This window comes from Barbatula barbatula, assembly GCF_947034865.1.
Source record: "Barbatula barbatula genome assembly, chromosome: 19".
Taxonomy (NCBI): Eukaryota; Metazoa; Chordata; class Actinopteri; order Cypriniformes; family Nemacheilidae; genus Barbatula; species Barbatula barbatula.
In genome coordinates this window covers 21250158-21269045 of record NC_136782.1, presented here as the reverse complement: position 1 = coordinate 21269045, position 18888 = coordinate 21250158, and the positions used below count along the sequence as shown (strand labels likewise).

General features: G+C 37.4%; 3 protein-coding genes across 3 annotated transcripts; all 3 read right to left on the bottom strand.

Moving 5' to 3' along the window:
- Window positions 1-1981: 1981 nt before the first annotated feature.
- LOC306908106 (uncharacterized protein) lies at window positions 1982-4143 on the bottom strand (the record flags this gene model as incomplete). Its single annotated transcript, XM_079480695.1, has 3 exons — window positions 1982-2111; window positions 2191-2422; window positions 3909-4143. 3 exons carry the CDS (start codon window positions 4141-4143, stop codon window positions 1982-1984), a joined length of 597 nt encoding a protein of 198 aa, XP_079336821.1.
- A 4167-nt stretch (window positions 4144-8310) lies between these two features.
- LOC306908212 (claudin-4-like) lies at window positions 8311-9453 on the bottom strand (the record flags this gene model as incomplete). The annotated part of the gene is made up of 1 exon (XM_079480888.1): window positions 8311-9453. One exon carries the CDS (start codon window positions 9451-9453, stop codon window positions 8806-8808), a length of 648 nt encoding a protein of 215 aa, XP_079337014.1. The 3' UTR covers window positions 8311-8805.
- Window positions 9454-18078: 8625 nt separating this feature from the next.
- On the bottom strand, window positions 18079-18711 carry cldnj (claudin j; the record flags this gene model as incomplete). Its single annotated transcript, XM_079482265.1, has 1 exon — window positions 18079-18711. The coding sequence occupies one exon, from the start codon at window positions 18709-18711 to the stop codon at window positions 18079-18081; it is 633 nt and encodes a 210-aa protein (XP_079338391.1).
- Window positions 18712-18888: the final 177 nt, after the last annotated feature.

Below are 18888 nucleotides of genomic sequence, written 5' to 3'. Positions count from 1 at the left end.
GTTTTTTTTTGCAGGGACGTATTTGATATTTACATTGGAATTCAGCACTTGACTGCACACAAGAGGTCCAATCAGCATAATTTTACAGTATTAAAGCAACACTTCGTAGTTTTTCGACCTTAATATAATGTCTCTAAAATGAACTCTTAACTGGATGAATTCTACTGCTGCTTCCTGTTCATATACCACAAGTAAGATTAAATGAATTTGCATCCCACTGCGCATCCTGTTCACATGATCATATGTCATCAGCGTGCATTTGCGATTTACAGGCATTGGAAAAATGGCGGACAAACGGTAGCTTTTTTTTCCCAAATTATCTACTCTGCCTTTAAGTCATCTAAAGCAATTTAAGAAAAGGGGACTCGCTTCTTTGATTTACTTTATATTACAGCTGTAGCACTTAAATACACAGAAAAAGTTTCGGTTTTTGTAGATAAATCAAACAAGCTGAGAAACATTTAGGAATCTTTGTTTTGTTTTTGCTGTTTTATGCATTAGAAAACTTTAAATTGTATATAGACATTGGTTGCACAGAACAACACACTACACCTTACACTTCCGCATTTGAAAACAATTACAATCCTGATAGTGATCTCATTTTTTGATGTAATGTAATTTGATTATTTAGTTTATTTCATGTAACTGTAACGGATTACCATATTTTTGTATTTTGTATTACTGTAATCCCCAACGGTGGTTATTACAGAAATGAACATAAGATTTTCATATATGAAAAAAGAGTGTTTCTTATTTTACAGTTTTAAATGTTAAACTGATTTAAGAAATTGTGAATCTATTTTAATTTTTTAGGGCAAACTTAGTTTATAGCCTTAAAAATTTGACTTTTAGATATCAACCTGATTGGTAATTTAGCCTGCTTATTGACTGGTTTTATATATATATATATATATATATATATATATGAAGAGTTTGGTTCTAAAATGAGATAACGCTCATGTTTTTTATGATGTAATCATGTTTTTCTTGTATTTTCTGTATTAGTTAAATGTATGTTTTGAGTTATTATAGCTTGCCAACTGCAGTTTCATTGGCATTAATTGGAATGTACAAAAAAAACATTTATTTTAAAAACGTTTATATATATATATATATATATATATAATTAATTAAGATATCCGCACATGTTAACACATGCATATTTCTTAAAATGTGCACACGGTTTTTGATAAGAGGAATTGAAATTGAATTTTATATCAGGAATCCGATTCCACCCTCCGATTAAAATATAATATAATAGATTTTTGATTTCCCAACCCCGGTATCAAATAAACACATCTTTCTGTTTCGTATTAAGTGACACTTCTGTAATTTTATTATAATCCTTGATTCCTGGAATTGTCTTTCCAGTTTGTTCAAATGAAACAACACTTTCTTGCATTAAACTCTTATTAGGCCTTCCATCATAACGAAGAAGCCTGTGCACATTGTGGCCTTTTCAAGCGTATAAGTGAACTGTGGTAATGTTAAAATTAAGTTAACTCAGAATAAAAAGTGGTACTGTAGTCGCTTTGGGGCAACTGTGAGAAATAAAAACAAACAGACATAAATAAGTAATGTTAGCCATTCAGAGCACTGTGTCTGACACTGACACCAAACAGTCCAGTCACTCAATAGTAGGGCTCAGGAAGCCCGTATCTCCACTGGTACTTGACACAAGACAGACCCACGTGCACAGACACCCGATCTGCACCCCATAGCGGGACTGACAGCTCATCGGACGAGTTTGTGAGATGAATTGAGTTTCTTCAGCCGGATGAATTCGAGAAACCAAATCTGTAAATGGAGTCAGAGTAGCGAGGTCAGGTGAATGTATGAATTTGTCGTCAACTGACCTAAAACGCGGGTGTAGAAGAGTGGGACTGTGGTCAACCACATAACCGAACCTCCCTTTTTCTCCAAGTAAACATCCGTTTCCCAGGGTTGTTCATTTCTACTCTTCGCAACATAAGTTGAGATCTCACGAGTCCGTCTCCGCTATCTCGGCGAGTTCACAGGCGGGCCGGTCCGGCAGGTGCTCAGCCATCACAGGTCGATTTGTGTAAATGTCATCTACAGGCAACAAAAAAGTGACCGTCTTGACTTTGGCTCTGAAATTGTAAATGTTAAAATTAGCACATTATATAATACAACATTTTGAAGGGAGATACAGGCTTAAACTCAACTCACCTGCTTTTGTTGCCAAATTCCTGAAGGGAGTGTCTGTTGGTTAATTTGTCAATGTCTGGTTTAGTGTAAGCACTCGAAGGACGACCATGTAAACCATCATGAAGCCGGGCCCATTTATTGTTGTTTATAGTCTCCTCATATCGTCTTGGCTTGAGTAAAATCTCATTCTTTCGAGGGGTGTTCATGATATCGGACGAGATGGAGTATCGCCGCACGGTCATAATAATGTTTTCTGAAGAAAGAAACCAAGAAGACATGTATTATTATCAAATACCAAACGGCCATATAAACATGATTTCTATTAAAATAAATTGAACACTTTATATATTCACATCCTATTGTTATATTCAAGCAAATGTATTCACAATTTGCCTTGAATTTGCTCAAATCTACTCTTGACCTTATATAAGTCCACTTCCTGAGGTCTCACACTATAAAGCTGAAATTAGTTAAATATAGACTAGTATAAAATAGTGTGATAAAATGTACATCATAATAAAAGCATATTATATAGCGGTGTTAATGTTAGAGGCCAACCACTTGCATTTCACAGACCATGACATTACATTGAAAAAAACAGCACCACAAAACCTAGTAATATCAATGCATTCTACATAGGGACAAAAGGGGACAAACCCAACCATCGGGTAAAATTAACGCAGCAAATGGTTTCTATTTGACCCTATAATGGGTAAAAACAATCCAGCATTACCAGGTTATTTTACAACCCTGCGGGTTCGTCCCTTACTGACCCAAAGATGGGTCCATGCATTGAAACCATCAGATCAGCTGACTGAATCAGTCACAAAAAAAGAAGAAATAACAATATGGAGTTCAATGTAAAAATATCCAACTTGCTAAATGTTCTCCCTACAAAACAATAAGTAACTTAAACTTAGAATTTTAAGTTAAAGGAGTCAAACGATTGTTTTGCATATACTAAACAAAATTAGCATAAACATGTTTTTTGTTGACTGGACTCGGACTGCGTCGGAAGATGTTTGCCCAACTTACAAAACAGAGAACAAACAATATTGCAAGAGTTTGAGAGTTCCCAAGATGCCTTGCAGCATGTTCATTTTGTGTTTCTTATTTGTTTTTTCTTTTTAAAAATTAGCGTTTAGTTCTTGCTGAATGATGTTTTTTGAGTGTTACCGTGGTTGAGGTTTGTGTGTTCAGTGTTGAGGTGTAAGTGCATGACTCAATAACAAAACCGGTATAAATAAACCAGCACATACTGTTTAAACAGTTATTTGATCAGCGTTTTGGTCTGTTTGAGGCAGAAAACATGTAGTAAAATACAAATAAATGTGTTTATATTTAAATACTCAATCTATACTATTACTATTTATGTACAATAAAATATATTTTACTCGGTTGTTCATTCGGTAAACTTAACTATGCTTAATACTTAAACATCATTTTTAAAGTTGGGTGGACTTCAGTCTCTGTTTGTCTTTTTATTTTAAGTTGATTTAAATATTTTATAGTGTTTGGTTAGTTAACTTACTTTAACTACAACGTAGTTACTGTAAATATACGATTGCAACCGCTTTTCTTTTCGTTGCAGTAAAACAACAAAGGTCAACTTATCAATTTGAAATCTTTGATGAGGCGAGAGGCCTTGAATGTAAAGCAACTGTTTTTCATCTCAATCTGCATTGAGCCCTGTCACACGCTTAATAAAGTTATGCAGTAATGTGATGTTATTATTGTACCTTTGTACTGTCCTTCAAGTACCGGTGCAGACAAATTCCGCCGCAGGTGGCCGTGGCTCAACATTTCTTGCGATCCGTCCTTTTGCTGCGGGCTGGAAGATATCGGAACCGACCTGAGTGAGTCCGAGGCTGGCCGAGCGAGCTGCCCGCGAAGCGCTGTGTTCTCACTCTCCAGCTGTCTGATCTCCCTCTGCATGTCTGAGATCGCCTGCGCTAAGCGGTGTCCTCTCTCCATGCCGCTGAAGAGACTTCCAGACCCCCCTGCCGCTCATCTGAGTCCTCCTTATACTGGACTGGACCTCTCCCGGAGTGCCTTTCAATCTCAGTCCAAATCTTGTCCCGGGGAGATTATGTCGCCTTTCACCACTTATACAGCTTGAAGGGTTCATGTGGATGGCCTTTCGGGACATTGGATGATGTTTTATTAATCACCGACGGAGAGTTGAGTTTCGTTTTTTTTCAACTCTGCTCGAGTCGTGCGTAAAAGCGAAATACTCTTCCACAGATAAAATAATTGGACGTGGTAGGCTACACATGGCCAAGTGAACATCTTGATCCTTTCTATGAGAAGACAAAGGCTATTAAGTTGTCATCGGACAGAGATGAAGATCCAGTGGTAACCGATGCGCCTCCCTAAAAGCTTAAAACATTTATCGGGTCAGTTAACGAATGGCAACAAATCTAGGATGGAAAATTCCCCGCGGAAAATAATGTTTCATATTTGACATATATAGATATAGCAGATGTTTACATTACACTGTCAATTCTAGATGAGGTCCACGGGTCATAAACAAATCTATGTTTTACACTGTAAATAAATTCTGTAGAAATTATTCCTGGCATTAGTTTGCCAGTAACTTACTGTAGATTTATATTTATCTCATTTATTGTCAACAGTTTGTTCAAAGATAAATGAACATGAAACATTAATAAGTCTTTTTCCATTCAGAAACAAACTATAAAAACAACAGCCTCATGCAAAGCATTCTGGGAGCCAAAGTAAAAAAAACTGAAAAAGGTATATGTGGATTTCTGGGTACCAGAGTGCTTTGCATGAGGCTGCTATTTTATCGTTGTTTCTGTAAAGATAAAGACTTGTTAATGTTTAATGTTCATTTGTCTTTGAACAAACTGTTGACAATAAATTATATAAATGTAAATCTACAGTAAGTTACTGGCAAACTAGCTTCATAACTACAGCAAAAACGTTTACGGTGTAACTCTTGGATATATGGCAGTATATCAAGAGCACGACAGTTGTGACTTTATTTGGAAGAATAAAAAAACACTAAATATAAAAAGAATACAAAAATATGCAGGTTTACTTGTGTTCAATACATGTGATCATACACAAATTAATCTGGATACCAAGTATATGGAGAAAACATTTGTGTACACGTTTTTGAAAAAACTTACCCTTAAAGAAAAGTTTGTCATTTTGATTTCCAATGAATATGCAATTTGCCAAAGCAGAATGAAACCAAGGTTAAGGATGCTGCCCTTTAGTCATAGCAAAGGTATAAGAAAAGAGAATAAGTGACTGTGTTTGATATAACAAATAACCAATTCTAACGGATAAACAACAGGCCATAAAATGGGGAAAATTACAGAAAGTTGCCCTAATATACATTTACATAAAGTCATTTAGCGGACGCTTTTTTCCAAAGCGACTTACAAATGAGCTAAACAATAACTTATTGTAGATTTATATTTATCTCATTTATTGGCAACAGTTTGTTCAAAGATAAATAAATATTAAACATATTTCTCTTTACAGGAAGAAGACTATAAATAACAGCCTCACGTAAAGCATTCTGGGATCCAGAAATCCACATAAATCTTTTTCAGTAAAATTTTGGTTTCCCAGAATGCTTTGCACGAGGCTGTTATAGTTTTGTTCTGTAAGGATAAAGACTTGTTAATGTTTAATGTTCATTTATCATTATTTACCAGTAAATGACATAAATGTAAATCTACAGTAAATTACTGGCAACTAGCTGCATAACTACAGCAAACATACTGTAATTTCTACAGAATGTTTTTACAGTGTATTCATTTGGTTTGAATTGTTTGAGGAATCTTATAGCCGTATCTTTACAATCATTACCTTAATGCAGTGATATTTTTAATCCAGGCCATGAGAGACATTAGATTCTCCAGTGTGCACACTAGACTTTGAATAATGCATGAGGTTGTCTGTGTGGGAGAGAAATCCTATCACCTAAACATTGGTCCTCCTATTCGTAGCTTAGTGTGACTTTGTGTGTGCATGGTTGCGATAACAACCATTAAAACAGAATGTGTTAGTTGTGTGTTTTATGATGTGACTGGTTGATATGTTGTAACCGTGGTGCACTAGGCAACTCTCTTGAGTTATTAGTGTTTGGCTAAGATGTCTCTTAGTGCTGGATTATTGTTTTCACTTTTCTTGGGAATAAAAGGGAAACTTCACGCAAAAATGATAATTTATTTTCCTTCGAGTTGGTCCAACTGTGTATAAATGTCTTTGTTCTGATGAACACAAAGAAAGATGTTTGGAAAATTGCTTATAACCAAACAGATCTCGCCCCCCATTGACTCTCATAGTAGGAAAAAATACACAAAAGACATTTTGAAGAATGTAGGAGAGCAAACAGTTTCGGGGACACCATTGACTACCGTTGTCATTTTTGCTTCTATGGGAGTCAATGGTGGGCAGGATCTGTCTGGTTATAAGCATTCTTCCAAATATCTTTCTGTGTTCATCAGAACAAAAACATTTATACACATTTGAAACAACTTGAGTAAACGATGACTGAATTTAAATTTTTCGGGTGAAATCCCTTTAAGAAATGATCTGCAGGACAGATGATGCACCAAACTTGACTACTTGTTGCAGGGTTAGGACAAAAGCAACGTATCGGTGTGAGCAAGCATCACACGTTAAACCTCTCGGTTGTTCACAGCATTACTGAGTCATAAAGACAATTTACTTTCACAGTTAATAACAATAAAACAGGGGTTCCCAAACCTTTCAGCCCACAAATCCCCAAATAACAGTGACTCGAGGTGGTTAAAGTATACAAACATTGTACGCAACTGCATGCATGCACTCATGACTTTGCTTGTTGTTATACATGCATGCATTTATTTTTAATTTAACTAATATTTTGTCACACTTTGTGACACTGTTGAACACGTCCTGTTCCTTAATTAAAATCTTTAGATTCTTCTATTACCCACGAAATAAAATGTCCAACAATCACGTCACATTTATACAAAAGTTTTCTTTCTACATGAGCCTCGCCTGAATTTACAGGAAGGAGACAAACGTTTCTGTGAATAACTGCATATGAAGAACATTCGTATCAATGTTGTTTTGTTCCATTTATTGATTCTTTTTAAATTCAGTCATAGATTAAATTATTCACAAAGTGCTACATTAACACTAACACATGAAAAACTGGTTAATTTCTATACACGAAACATAAAAAACATGAATGGAAACGAAGGCAGCTTTTCCACCCTTTGACCACAAGATGGCCCTAGTGTGCAAGCTTCTAGGGGGGGTCCTCTCAGTCGATCCTCCCACCCCCTTACTGCACCCCGACTGTATGTTATGATATATTATATTATCAGAGCTCCTAAAACCACAACAAATTGAGTGTGTGTGTGTGTGTGTGCGCGCATGCTTGTATACATGGTTTAGGAGGAGTCTGTGTAATGACATGTGTATAAAAACAGGGATACTTCCCGTGTCCTTTTGGGCAAAGCATTTCTTTACATAAAGTGGTACGGTTACAATCAAGTTCAACCAAAGTACTAGAAACAGCAAAGGTATTTTAATTTTCTGTAAAAATATATTCAATGCAACTGGGTTTAGTTCTTATTTTAAATGTATATCATGGTCTTTTTTAATACTTTATTCTGATTGGCTGGAAGGTGTTTAATAAAAACTCTATAACGCAAGGGTAGCTCCAGTCAGTTTGATAAACATTGGAAATTAACATAAAATAACTCTCATTTTCCCCTGTTTGATCTAAAGCTACACTGTAAACATCAATAACAGCTTTAACTTGGCAAACAACCGTTATAAGAGGGATAATCCACAGCTAGCCGTGCGTTAAAGGGTTTTAATACACAATTTACAGCCAATCAGAATCAGACGGCTGGCTGTGGATTATCCCGCACATAAAGAGCACACACATGAAGACATTTACATGAAAAAAAATGTTAGTAACAAAACTTCTTTCTACATTTTAAACATTGTTTTTGTCATTATTATACAATAAATAATGTGCAAATCAAACAACAATTCCAAGCATCATGTCCTTCTGATAAAGTTCAACATTTAGAAATATAAGTAGTATAGTGCTCAACATATGTATAGGCAGGCCAATGCCCATTCTATACCATACAATTTAACAATATCAAATAAGGTAAACGTAACATTTTGGACTTTAACAGACCACATTTATATAAAATGTTTACTCAGTTGGCATTTAAAAATATATTTTTTCAATTCTTTAATTCCTCTGTTTTACTAACAAGCATTGCAGAGAGTGTCATTTGAACCCCTGGAAGGGTCTGAGCATCACAGTCTTTATTGTGGCCCTCACTAACAAAAGAACAAAAGAAAAGGAGTAGGCTCACTGCAAAGTCAAGTTTGTAAACTTAAACATCAAGTAGACACACCCCTAATGGCCAAATATTGGCTAACAGATCAATAACATTTCAATTGCTAAACCCTAAACCAGTTTTTTTTCTTTAAAACACATTCAACATCACAAATAATCGTGTTTTGAACATATACACTTCAAGCATTCTTAACAACAACAGACTTTCTCATGCACATTTAAACTAAATAAATCTACAAATATATGCCGTATATATTGACACATACACAGCCATATAAGAGTCAGTTAGCAAGAGGAGTTTGTATAAATCCAATACTGTTTATGGTGTGGAGGGGATCCTGTACCCCCGGCTGAAAAGCTTGTGCCGGTCTCCCTTCCTGTCTTTGCATCCGGACTTCTTTAAAGCAAATAACGCTCAGCACTCCACCACCCACCAAAAGCAGCGCTGTACCCACCCAGCCAGTGAAGATCCCCGCTGCACATTTCCGTGTCAGGGAAACACCTATGTCCAAATCACCCTCTGTTAAATGTGTAGCCCAGGAGAGCACCACCAGTAAAACCAGTGCACCCATTACAAACGCCGGCCCGGATGCTACTTTGAAATGTACATTCTTGGGATATCTTATCCATCCGACAGGGTAAACTGCCATGGCAACAAATCCCACTCCAATGGAAATGACGAGGAGGATTTTCCAGGTGGTGAAATGCTCGGTTAGAAATAGGAGAGACTGATAAAAAGTGCACTGCAAGCTTCCAGTACTGTGATGTTGCCAGTTTAGCCAAACTCCATCCCAGTATAACGGAAGGGTCGTAGTGGTGTTGTCTACCATTCCACTTACATTCCACATGGGCAGAAATCTTGTGAGAATCGTGCAAAACCATCCTGCGCTGGCTAGTCCGAAGCCAACAAGTTCAATTTTCATATCCATGTTTTTGTGTATTCAGCAAAGAGGAGCAGAAGCATCTGATAGTGTGGAAACCAGCTGTACTGCATTCCAGCTGTGGGTGGAGTGACACACTACATGATCCTTTTGTGTTTGCTCCATGGTTTCATAACAATTTTGTCACATGACGAACTTGAAATGGGATCTGGGGAATACTCACGGTCAACTGTACACTGGTATTGAAACGAGAATTTGTATGAATTGGTATGATGCGAATCGTACAAAAACGTACGGTTATTACATTAACGCAATACTAAAGACCTAACCCACACCGAATGCCAAGTGCGCGAAGGCATATCGTACTAAACGTACAGATAAAATCAAACAAATTCCTTAGTTACAAATTGATTGTGTTGGATATAATCTCTTACCCATGTCTAAATAATGCCAAAATGTTGAATAATACCTTTTACATTCAAGTTCATCATAAACAGATTCATATAATAACACATTATACAATGGTCGGTTTCGAATACTTGATTCTGATTGGCCGGAAGGTGTGCATTAAAACCCTATAACGCACGGGTAGCTCCAGTCAGTTTGACAATATTTTCACCTGTTTGATGTAAAATTACACTGTAAGCATCAATAAAAGCTTTAACTTGGCAAATGACCATGGTATAAGCGGGATAATCCACAGCTAGCCGCGCGTTAAAGGATTTTAATGTACTTCGCGAAGGCAACGTTGTTCTTGGCCTACACGTCGTGCATTAAAACCTTTAAACGCACGGCTAGCTGTGGATTATCCCTTACTTATTAATACAATAGAAAACAATTTTATTGTATAACGTTTTATTTTTAGTAGTCTCAGAAGTTGTGTCAATATACACTATTACTTCCTGCACTTATAAATTCTTTCATTTATTGTTTTGCAGACAATTTTGCATAAACATTTATGTGGGCCAGAGAGCCTGTCAGCAAACCCATTTTTTTAAAAGGGGTGAATTTGTTTTTTAAATAGTTTGAAAGCTTGTTCGACTTAATGCGGCGCCGCAAGAACTGACAAGCGGATTACTTCAAAGTACCGCGAGAGGGATTTGAAAACAAACTCCTCAAACAAGCCTGGGGCATGTTCAAGCTCAAACTGGTGCGCAACGTTTTGCTGCGGTTACAAGTTTCCTGGAAACGGTTTGTAACGGTGTGCAACAGGGTTTGAGATACGTTTTCTCTTGTTTGGTGGGTGTGTCAAGAATGTCAGCCCAATATAACTCACACGGTATTGAAGAGATAGCTCTCTCAATGGATCCAAGTAAAGTCGTTTAAATGTATGTGCTGCAGCTCGGTATTCGCAACAATTTAATCTATAAGATTTTATTTACGTATTTATACCGATCAGGCTCCAAAAATGAATAAAAAATAATGGCCTTCCCAGCTGCCATAGTTCAACTCTTGCTTCATCACAACAGGGTGTCCCCTCGCACCACCGTTTCTCTTTAAAAAACGTTTCGCAACGTTTTGTCGGTGCTGAACGCAGCCCTGTTAACTACTCACCGCATCATCGAGGTTTATTATTTCAGGTTTTATTTCAGAAAAGTAAAACCGTTATATTTCAAGGTAAGATTGAAACTACAATCATTTAGCGAAACAAATGTTAAGACGTATAATGTGAGAAACATTGATGACGAATACGGTCAACAAATGTGACCTCTGCAGGACGCACCTGAAACTCTGGCCAGAAATCTAACATTTCTATATACTGTACGGTGTGTTTCTAATTATATTCACATTTTATTCCATACATTTCAATATTAGAACAGTTTAAGGGATTAAAGGTAGTAAGTAAGGGATAATGTACAGGCAGCCGGTTGTTATCGCAGAAATAAGCCCTGACAGTGCGATCAGGACCCGACGTGAAGCGGAGGTTTATTTCCAATATAGGACTTTGTTGATGTCAAGCATTTGGCTTTTATCCAAAGCAAATAAGAGTAAATTCAAGGTATACATTTGAACCAAATATTCACTTATGTGAATGTAACTGGAGGGATATTGATAACAGATAAAGGATTTATTTCACATCTCAACTGTAGTAGAACAGAGCAAAATGTCAATGAAAAATGGAAGGTCACCTGCTCTCAGTCTCCATCTGCTGGGCAAACTGTGATGTGACAATCCCTAAATGACCAAAATTGTGTTTACTTAATCTCCTCCCCATTTCTTATAGTCTACCTTAAGTAATGCTTTGTAAACTTTATTTTTTTTATTACAAGCCAAGCTTATAGTTGCTTGGTATTGGAAAAATTCAGAAAGGCCTTCTTTTAAACAATAGTTACAAGAATCATCTCACTAGTTTTGGATAAACTTACAAACATTGTTAAAGGGAAGAAAAGATTCTCAAAATATGGAGTTTCTGTGTAACACAGCGTAATACAAATCTCAGTGTCCCAAGGATACAATAGGCGTTATTATTAATTTAAGCATATTCTTTAAACTATTATAATGTGCATAATGTGGGAGACTCATATGTACATGAAGAATTGACAGTAAATATCACAGTTAGTGCTTATGTATTACAATGTGTGGAGTATGCGATATTGTTCGTTGCGGTTGATGTGTGTTACTGATGCTGGTATATTAATAATAATGTGCAGAGTGTCAACACAATATTAGTTATTAAAGTTCCTAATATTAGCGCTGCTGACGTTCAGGTCTGTCAAGTAAGTCTGCGCAGAGTGTCAATGCGATATGAGTTGGTTAATAATGTTAGACGCTGGCTTGTAATGTGCAGAGTTTCAACCTCGATTTATATGAGGTTTAAATGTTTTCACCTGAATTTGCACCACTTCTGTAGAATGAGTCATATACGTTTTATTACAAGTATGAAACGTTTTTTTGGCTTTTTCCAAATGGAATTAGATAACTTTATAATCTATAAATTATTCACTGGGACTAAAACACTTTAATACAGTGTGATCAGACGGTTGCTGGTTCAAATCTCAATGCCAGCAGGTCATGACTGAAGGGCCCTTGAGCAAGACACCTTACCCCTGATTGCTCTGCAGTAACTGTAAAAAACTACTTGTAAGTCGCTTTGGATAAAAGCGTCTGCCAAATGAATAAATGTAAATGTAATACTGTACATGCACTGTAAACATTTTCAGTAAAATAGAAAAGCTGAATTTTACTGTTTTTGCAGATTTTTATTGCATTTTTGAAATACAGTAAAAAAACGTAAAATTACAAGATAAAGAGGGGTGGTGAATATTATTTTACAGGGAAAAAACTTTTAATTTACAGTTTATTTCTTGTGCCCCAGGTGTCAGAAAATGTCCTTTTTCTAAAAAAGATTTATTTTTATATCAGTTTATTTTTGAAATACTGTCAAAAACTATAAAATTACAGAAAAATACAACAAATTTACAAGAAAAATGGGTAAATCATTTAATATATATACTTATAGCCTATAATTTTACAATAGAAAATATTTTACGGTATATTTCTGTTCTCCAGTCTATAGAAATGTGATTTTTACAGTGTAGCTCTCAGAAGTGATAGGACCAGTACAGTATGTGGGCAGGTCAGGCCTAGCTTTATATAGGGTTTTCTTTTAATAACTACATTATATACTTTTTATAGGATAATGGTATTTATGTAGAAATTTGATGAGTCTGTCCCCTTTTAACTTAAGCATTGAATAATGGCACCTTTACGAAATCCTGCATCCCCGTTAGACAGCTGAAACAGTATTAAAGCACAAAGCCAGCACGCAATATTGGTGACTTTTTTTCAAACCGCAACTCACTTGAACTGACTGCAACATAACAATATGAAAAACAGCACGTTGAGGCCATCTGCTGGTGTGAGCTTTTGATGACACTCTCAACAGCCTCAAAAACAGCTGCAAGTGCAACTAAAATATACGGTGGCCCACTAGTGCACAGCAAAACAACATTAAAAAGCAAATATAGGTTCACAACACACCATAATAAAGCCACAACACAACGCAATAAAGCCACAACACAACGCAATAAAGCCACAACACAACGGAATAAAGCCACAACACAACAGAATAAAGCCACAACACAACAGAATAAAGCCACAACACAACGGAATAAAGCCACAACACAACGTAATAAAGCCACAACACAATGAATCGAGTCACAACACAACGGAAGAAAGCCACAACACAACGGAAGAAAGCCACAACACAACGGAATAAAGCCACAACACAACGGAAGAAAGCCACAACACAAATGAATCGAGTCACAACACAACGGAAGAAAGCCACAACACAACAGAATAAAGCCACAACACAACGGAATAAAGCCACAACACAAATGAATCGAGTCACAACACAACGGAAGAAAGCCACAACAGAAATGAATCGAGTCACAACACAACGGAATAAAGCCACAACACAAATGAATCGAGTCACAACACAACGGAAGAAAGCCACAACACAAATGAATCGAGTCACAACACAACGGAAGAAAGCCACAACACAAATGAATCGAGTCACAACACAACGGAAGAAAGCCACAACACAACGGAATAAAGCCACAACACAACGGAAGAAAGCCACAACACAAATGAATCGAGTCACAACACAACGGAAGAAAGCCACAACACAACGGAATAAAGCCACAACACAACGGAAGAAAGCCACAACACAAATTAATCGAGTCACAACACAACGGAATAAAGCCACAACACAAATGAATCGAGTCACAACACAACGGAAGAAAGCCACAACACAACGGAATAAAGCCACAACACAACGGAAGAAAGCCACAACACAAATTAATCGAGTCACAACACAACGGAATAAAGCCACAACACAAATGAATCGAGTCACAACACAACGGAAGAAAGCCACAACACAACGGAATAAAGCCACAACACAACGGAAGAAAGCCACAACACAAATTAATCGAGTCACAACACAACGGAATAAAGCCACAAAACAAATGAATCGAGTCACAACACAACGGAATAAAGCCACAACACAACGGAATAAATCAACAACACAAATGAATCGAGTCACAACACAACGGAAGAAAGCCACAACACAACGGAATAAAGCCACAACACAACGGAAGAAAGCCACAACACAAATGAATCGAGTCACAACACAACGGAATAAAGCCACAACACAAATGAATCGAGTCACAACACAACGGAATAAAGCCACAACACAACGGAATAAATCCACAACACAACGGAATAAATCCACAACACAACGGAATAAAGCCACAACACAAATGAATCGAGTCACAACACAACGGAATAAATCCACAACACAACGGAATAAAGCCACAACACAAATGAATTGAGTCACAACACAACGGAATAAAGCCACAACACAACAGAATAAATCCACAACACAAATGAATCGAGTCACAACACAACGGAATAAAGCCACAACACAAATGAATCGAGTCACAACACAACGGAATAAAGCCACAACACAAATTAATCGAGTCACAACACAACGGAATAAAGCCACAACACAACGGAATAAAGCCACAACACAAATGAATCGAGTCACAACACAACCGAATAAAGCCACAACACAATGGAATAAAGCCACAACACAAATGAATCGAGTCACAATCCAGTTGTGGCTTTATTCCGTTGCGTTGTGGCTTTATTCCGTTTTGTTGTGGCTTGATTGCGTTGTGGCTTTATTCTGTTGTGTTGTGGCTTTATTCTGTTGTGTTGTGGCTTTATTCCGTTGTGTTGTGGCTTTATTCCGTTGTGTTGTGGCTTGATTGCGTTGTGTTGTGGCTTTATTCTGTTGTGTTGTAGCTTTATTCCGTTGTGTTGTGGCTTTATTCCGTTGTGTTGTGGCTTTATTCCGTTGTGTTGTGGCTTTATTCCGTTGTGTTGTGGCTTTATTCTGTTGTGTTGTAGCTTTTTTCCGTTGTGTTGTGGCTTTATTCCGTTGTGTTGTGGCTTGATTGTGTTGTGTTGTGGCTTTATTCTGTTGTGTTGTGGCTTTATTCTGTTGTGTTGTGGCTTGATTGCGTTGTGTTGTGGCTCTATTCTGTTGTGTTGTGGCTTTATTCTGTTGTGTTGTGGCTTGATTCCGTTGTGTTGTGGCTTGATTGCGTTGTGTTGTGGCTTTATTCCGTTGTGTTGTGGCTTGATTCTGTTGTGTTGTGGCTTTATTCCGTTGTGTTGTGGCTTGATTGCGTTGTGTTGTGGCTTTATTCTGTTGTGTTGTGGCTTTATTCCGTTGTGTTGTGACTATATTCTGTTGTGTTGTAGCTTAATTCCGTTGTGTTGTGGCTTTATTCCGTTGTGTTGTGACTTTATTCCGTTGTGTTGTGACTCGATTCATTTGTGTTGTGGCTTTATTCCGTTGTATTGTGGCTTTATTCCGTCGTGTTGTGGCTTGATTGAGTTGTGTTGTGGCTTTATTCTGTTTTGTTGTGGCTTTATTGCGTTGTGTTGTGGCTTTATTCTGTTGTGTTTTTATTCCGTTGTGTTGTGGCTTGATTGCGTTGTGTTGTGGCTTTATTCCGTTGTGTTTTGGCTTGATTGCGTTGTGTTGTGGCTTTATTCCGTTGTGTTGTGGCTTTATTCCGTTGTGTTGTGGCTTGATTGCATTGTGTTGTGGCTTTATTCTGTTGTGTTGTAGATTTATTCCGTTGTGTTGTGGCTTTATTCCGTTGTATTGTGGCTTTATTCCGTTGTGTTGTGGCTTGATTGCGTTGTGTTGTGGCTTTATTCTGTTTTGTTGTGGCTTGATTGCGTTGTTTTGTGGCTTTATTCTGTTGTGTTGTGGCTTTATTCCGTTGTGTTGTGGCTTGATTGCGTTGTGTTGTGGCTTTATTCTGTTTTGTTGTGGCTTGATTGCGTTGTGTTGTGGCTTTAACCGTTGTGTTGTGGCTTGATTGCATTGTGTTGTGGCTTTATTCTGTTGTGTTGTGGCTTTATTCCGTTGTGTTGTGGCTTTATTCTGTTGTGTTGTGGCTTTATTCCGTTGTGTTGTGGCTTGATTGCGTTGTGTTGTGGCTTTATTCTGTTGTGTTGTGGCTATATTCCGTTGTGTTGTGGCTTTATTCTGTTTTGTTGTGGCTCTATTCTGTTGTGGCTTTATTACGTTGTGTTGTGGCTTTATTACGTTGTGTTGTGGCTTTATTCCGTAGCGTTGTGGCTTTATTCCGTTGTGTTGTGGCTTTATTCCGTTGTGTTGTGGCTTTATTGCGTTGTGTTGTGGCTTTATTACGTTGTGTTGTGGCTTTATTCCGTAGCGTTGTGGCTTTATTCCGTTGTGTTGTGGCTTTATTACGTTGTGTTGTGGTTCTATTCCGTTGTGTTGTGGCCTTATTCTGTTGTGCTGTGGCTTTATTCTGTTGTGTTGTGGCTTTATTACGTTGTGTTGTGGCGTTATTCCATTTTGTTGTGGATTGATTGCGTTGTGAACTTATATTTGCTTTTTAAATTTCGTTTTGCTGTGCACTAGTGGGCCACAGTAAAAATATCTACAATAACCTTATATAAACTGTTATAAACCTTTGCTAAATATACACTACTGAAAAAAAACTGTCAGGAATCATTACAGAAATTCAGATGGATACACTCTTCAAAATAAAGGAGCTTCAAATGGTTCTTTGATGCCATAGAAGAAACCTTTCTGTCTAAATTGTTCCATAAAGAAACTTTAACATCTGAAGAACCTTCCTGTTTCATAAAAGGTTCTTCAGATTATAAAACAAAAAGAGATTTGAATGAACCAAATATTCTTCAATGTCATCGCTGTGAACAACCTTTTCTTTTTAAGAGTGTAATGAGAACCTACTTTTCTGGTAATGCATCATTAAACAGACCCAAACCCAAAATTACAATTGTAATGAAAACCATTGGAATTTTGTATTGGTATTTACAGTCGGGTAAACCTTCAGTGTAAGAGACATTATTTACTACAGTCATTTAAAAGCAAAAACCGCAGCCATCATTGTCCTTTTCTAAAGCAGGATTTACCGTATACAATTCTTCACATGCATTTCTTGCATTGAAACTGTATTATCATTCAATTTGATCAAGATGACTTTTCTCTGTTATTTCCATGACTTTATTCTTACGATTCTGACTTTTCCCCTTTTTTGGCAATAAAACACCGTTTCAGAGGAATAGGGCATGTGAACTTGTTTTTGATGTGGTTTGGGTTATGGTGTTATTAACAAAAACTAAACAAGTTAAAATGCTTCATTAAATGTTAAAGCTAAATCAAATTAGCTTTATTCAATTAAACTGAATTGAACTTTGGGACTTTTTGAATTTTGTTGTATTTTAGGTCGGTTCAAGTTAAATTGATTCATGAAGCTAATTTTATTTCACTTAAATCACTTGAAATTGGTGATTTTTTACAGTGTGGCACGTTGGTATAATGGAGAGGAATCAAAGATCAAAATGTACTTTATTTAAAAGTTTAGCACAAATGAACAGCACAGCCTGACAACATGTGATTTATCAGATGACTAGTCAATACACATGTTTATCACATTGAAAATGGGATTGAAATTTTAATAATAAAAGTGCATTTCTTGAAAAAAAATGCAAAATCCAAAAACATCATTTAGTGTTTGTCTTATTATTTTTGCATGTGATGCCACATTTAGCATTTGATCCGTGTGTCCATCTACCTAACGTGTCAAATGCTGTATTTCAAACATAGTTTTTTATGGCATAGCCGCTGTGGGTGCCGGCCTTTGCTGTGGTATATCTCGGTGAATTGTTGACCCTCCCCGGTGGCCAGCTTGTGCAGAGAACCGCTCCACCAATAAACAGAAACCCTGCAGTTACCCAGCCAACATAGAGGGCTGCCCCCATCTCTCTCTTTAATGCTTCGTGGACCATGGGATTATAAAAGTCTCTGATAATGAAGTGGGCAGTCCAAGACACAGGTATCACAGTAGTCAGTCCAGAAAGCATAAAGGTAATCCCAGAGACCACTACGATCCGGCCTTTGGCGCGCGGGTTATCTAGGCAGTTAGTGCAGTTAGCTCCAACAAGGAAAAAAAGGAAAGCCAGGCACGCCAATGCCATGGTGGTCACCACTAGTCCTCGTGCGGCCTGCAAGGACGGATCCAAATCCAGCAGGGCATCATACATCTTACACTGCATCTGACCGGTGCGCTCGTGTACGCAGGTCATCCACAGTCCCTCCCAGAAGACTTGTGCCACCACGATGTTTGTGCCGATGAATGCCGTTACCTTCCACATGGGCAAGGCACAGATGATAATGGTTCCCGCAAAGCCAATCATTGCAAGAGTGATTCCCAAGACCTGCAGGGCCATGGAGGGGGGCCTTCAACAGAAAACAAAGATCTTTAGGAAAACATTTTATATCAAACATGTTACATCAAAGTACTTGACTGTGATAGCAAACGTTTGTGATTTAAAAACATTTTGACGCAGCACATTTTTGCAGGGTTAGAGGAGTTGGGGCCAACTGAACTTTGCAGTATGCAACTG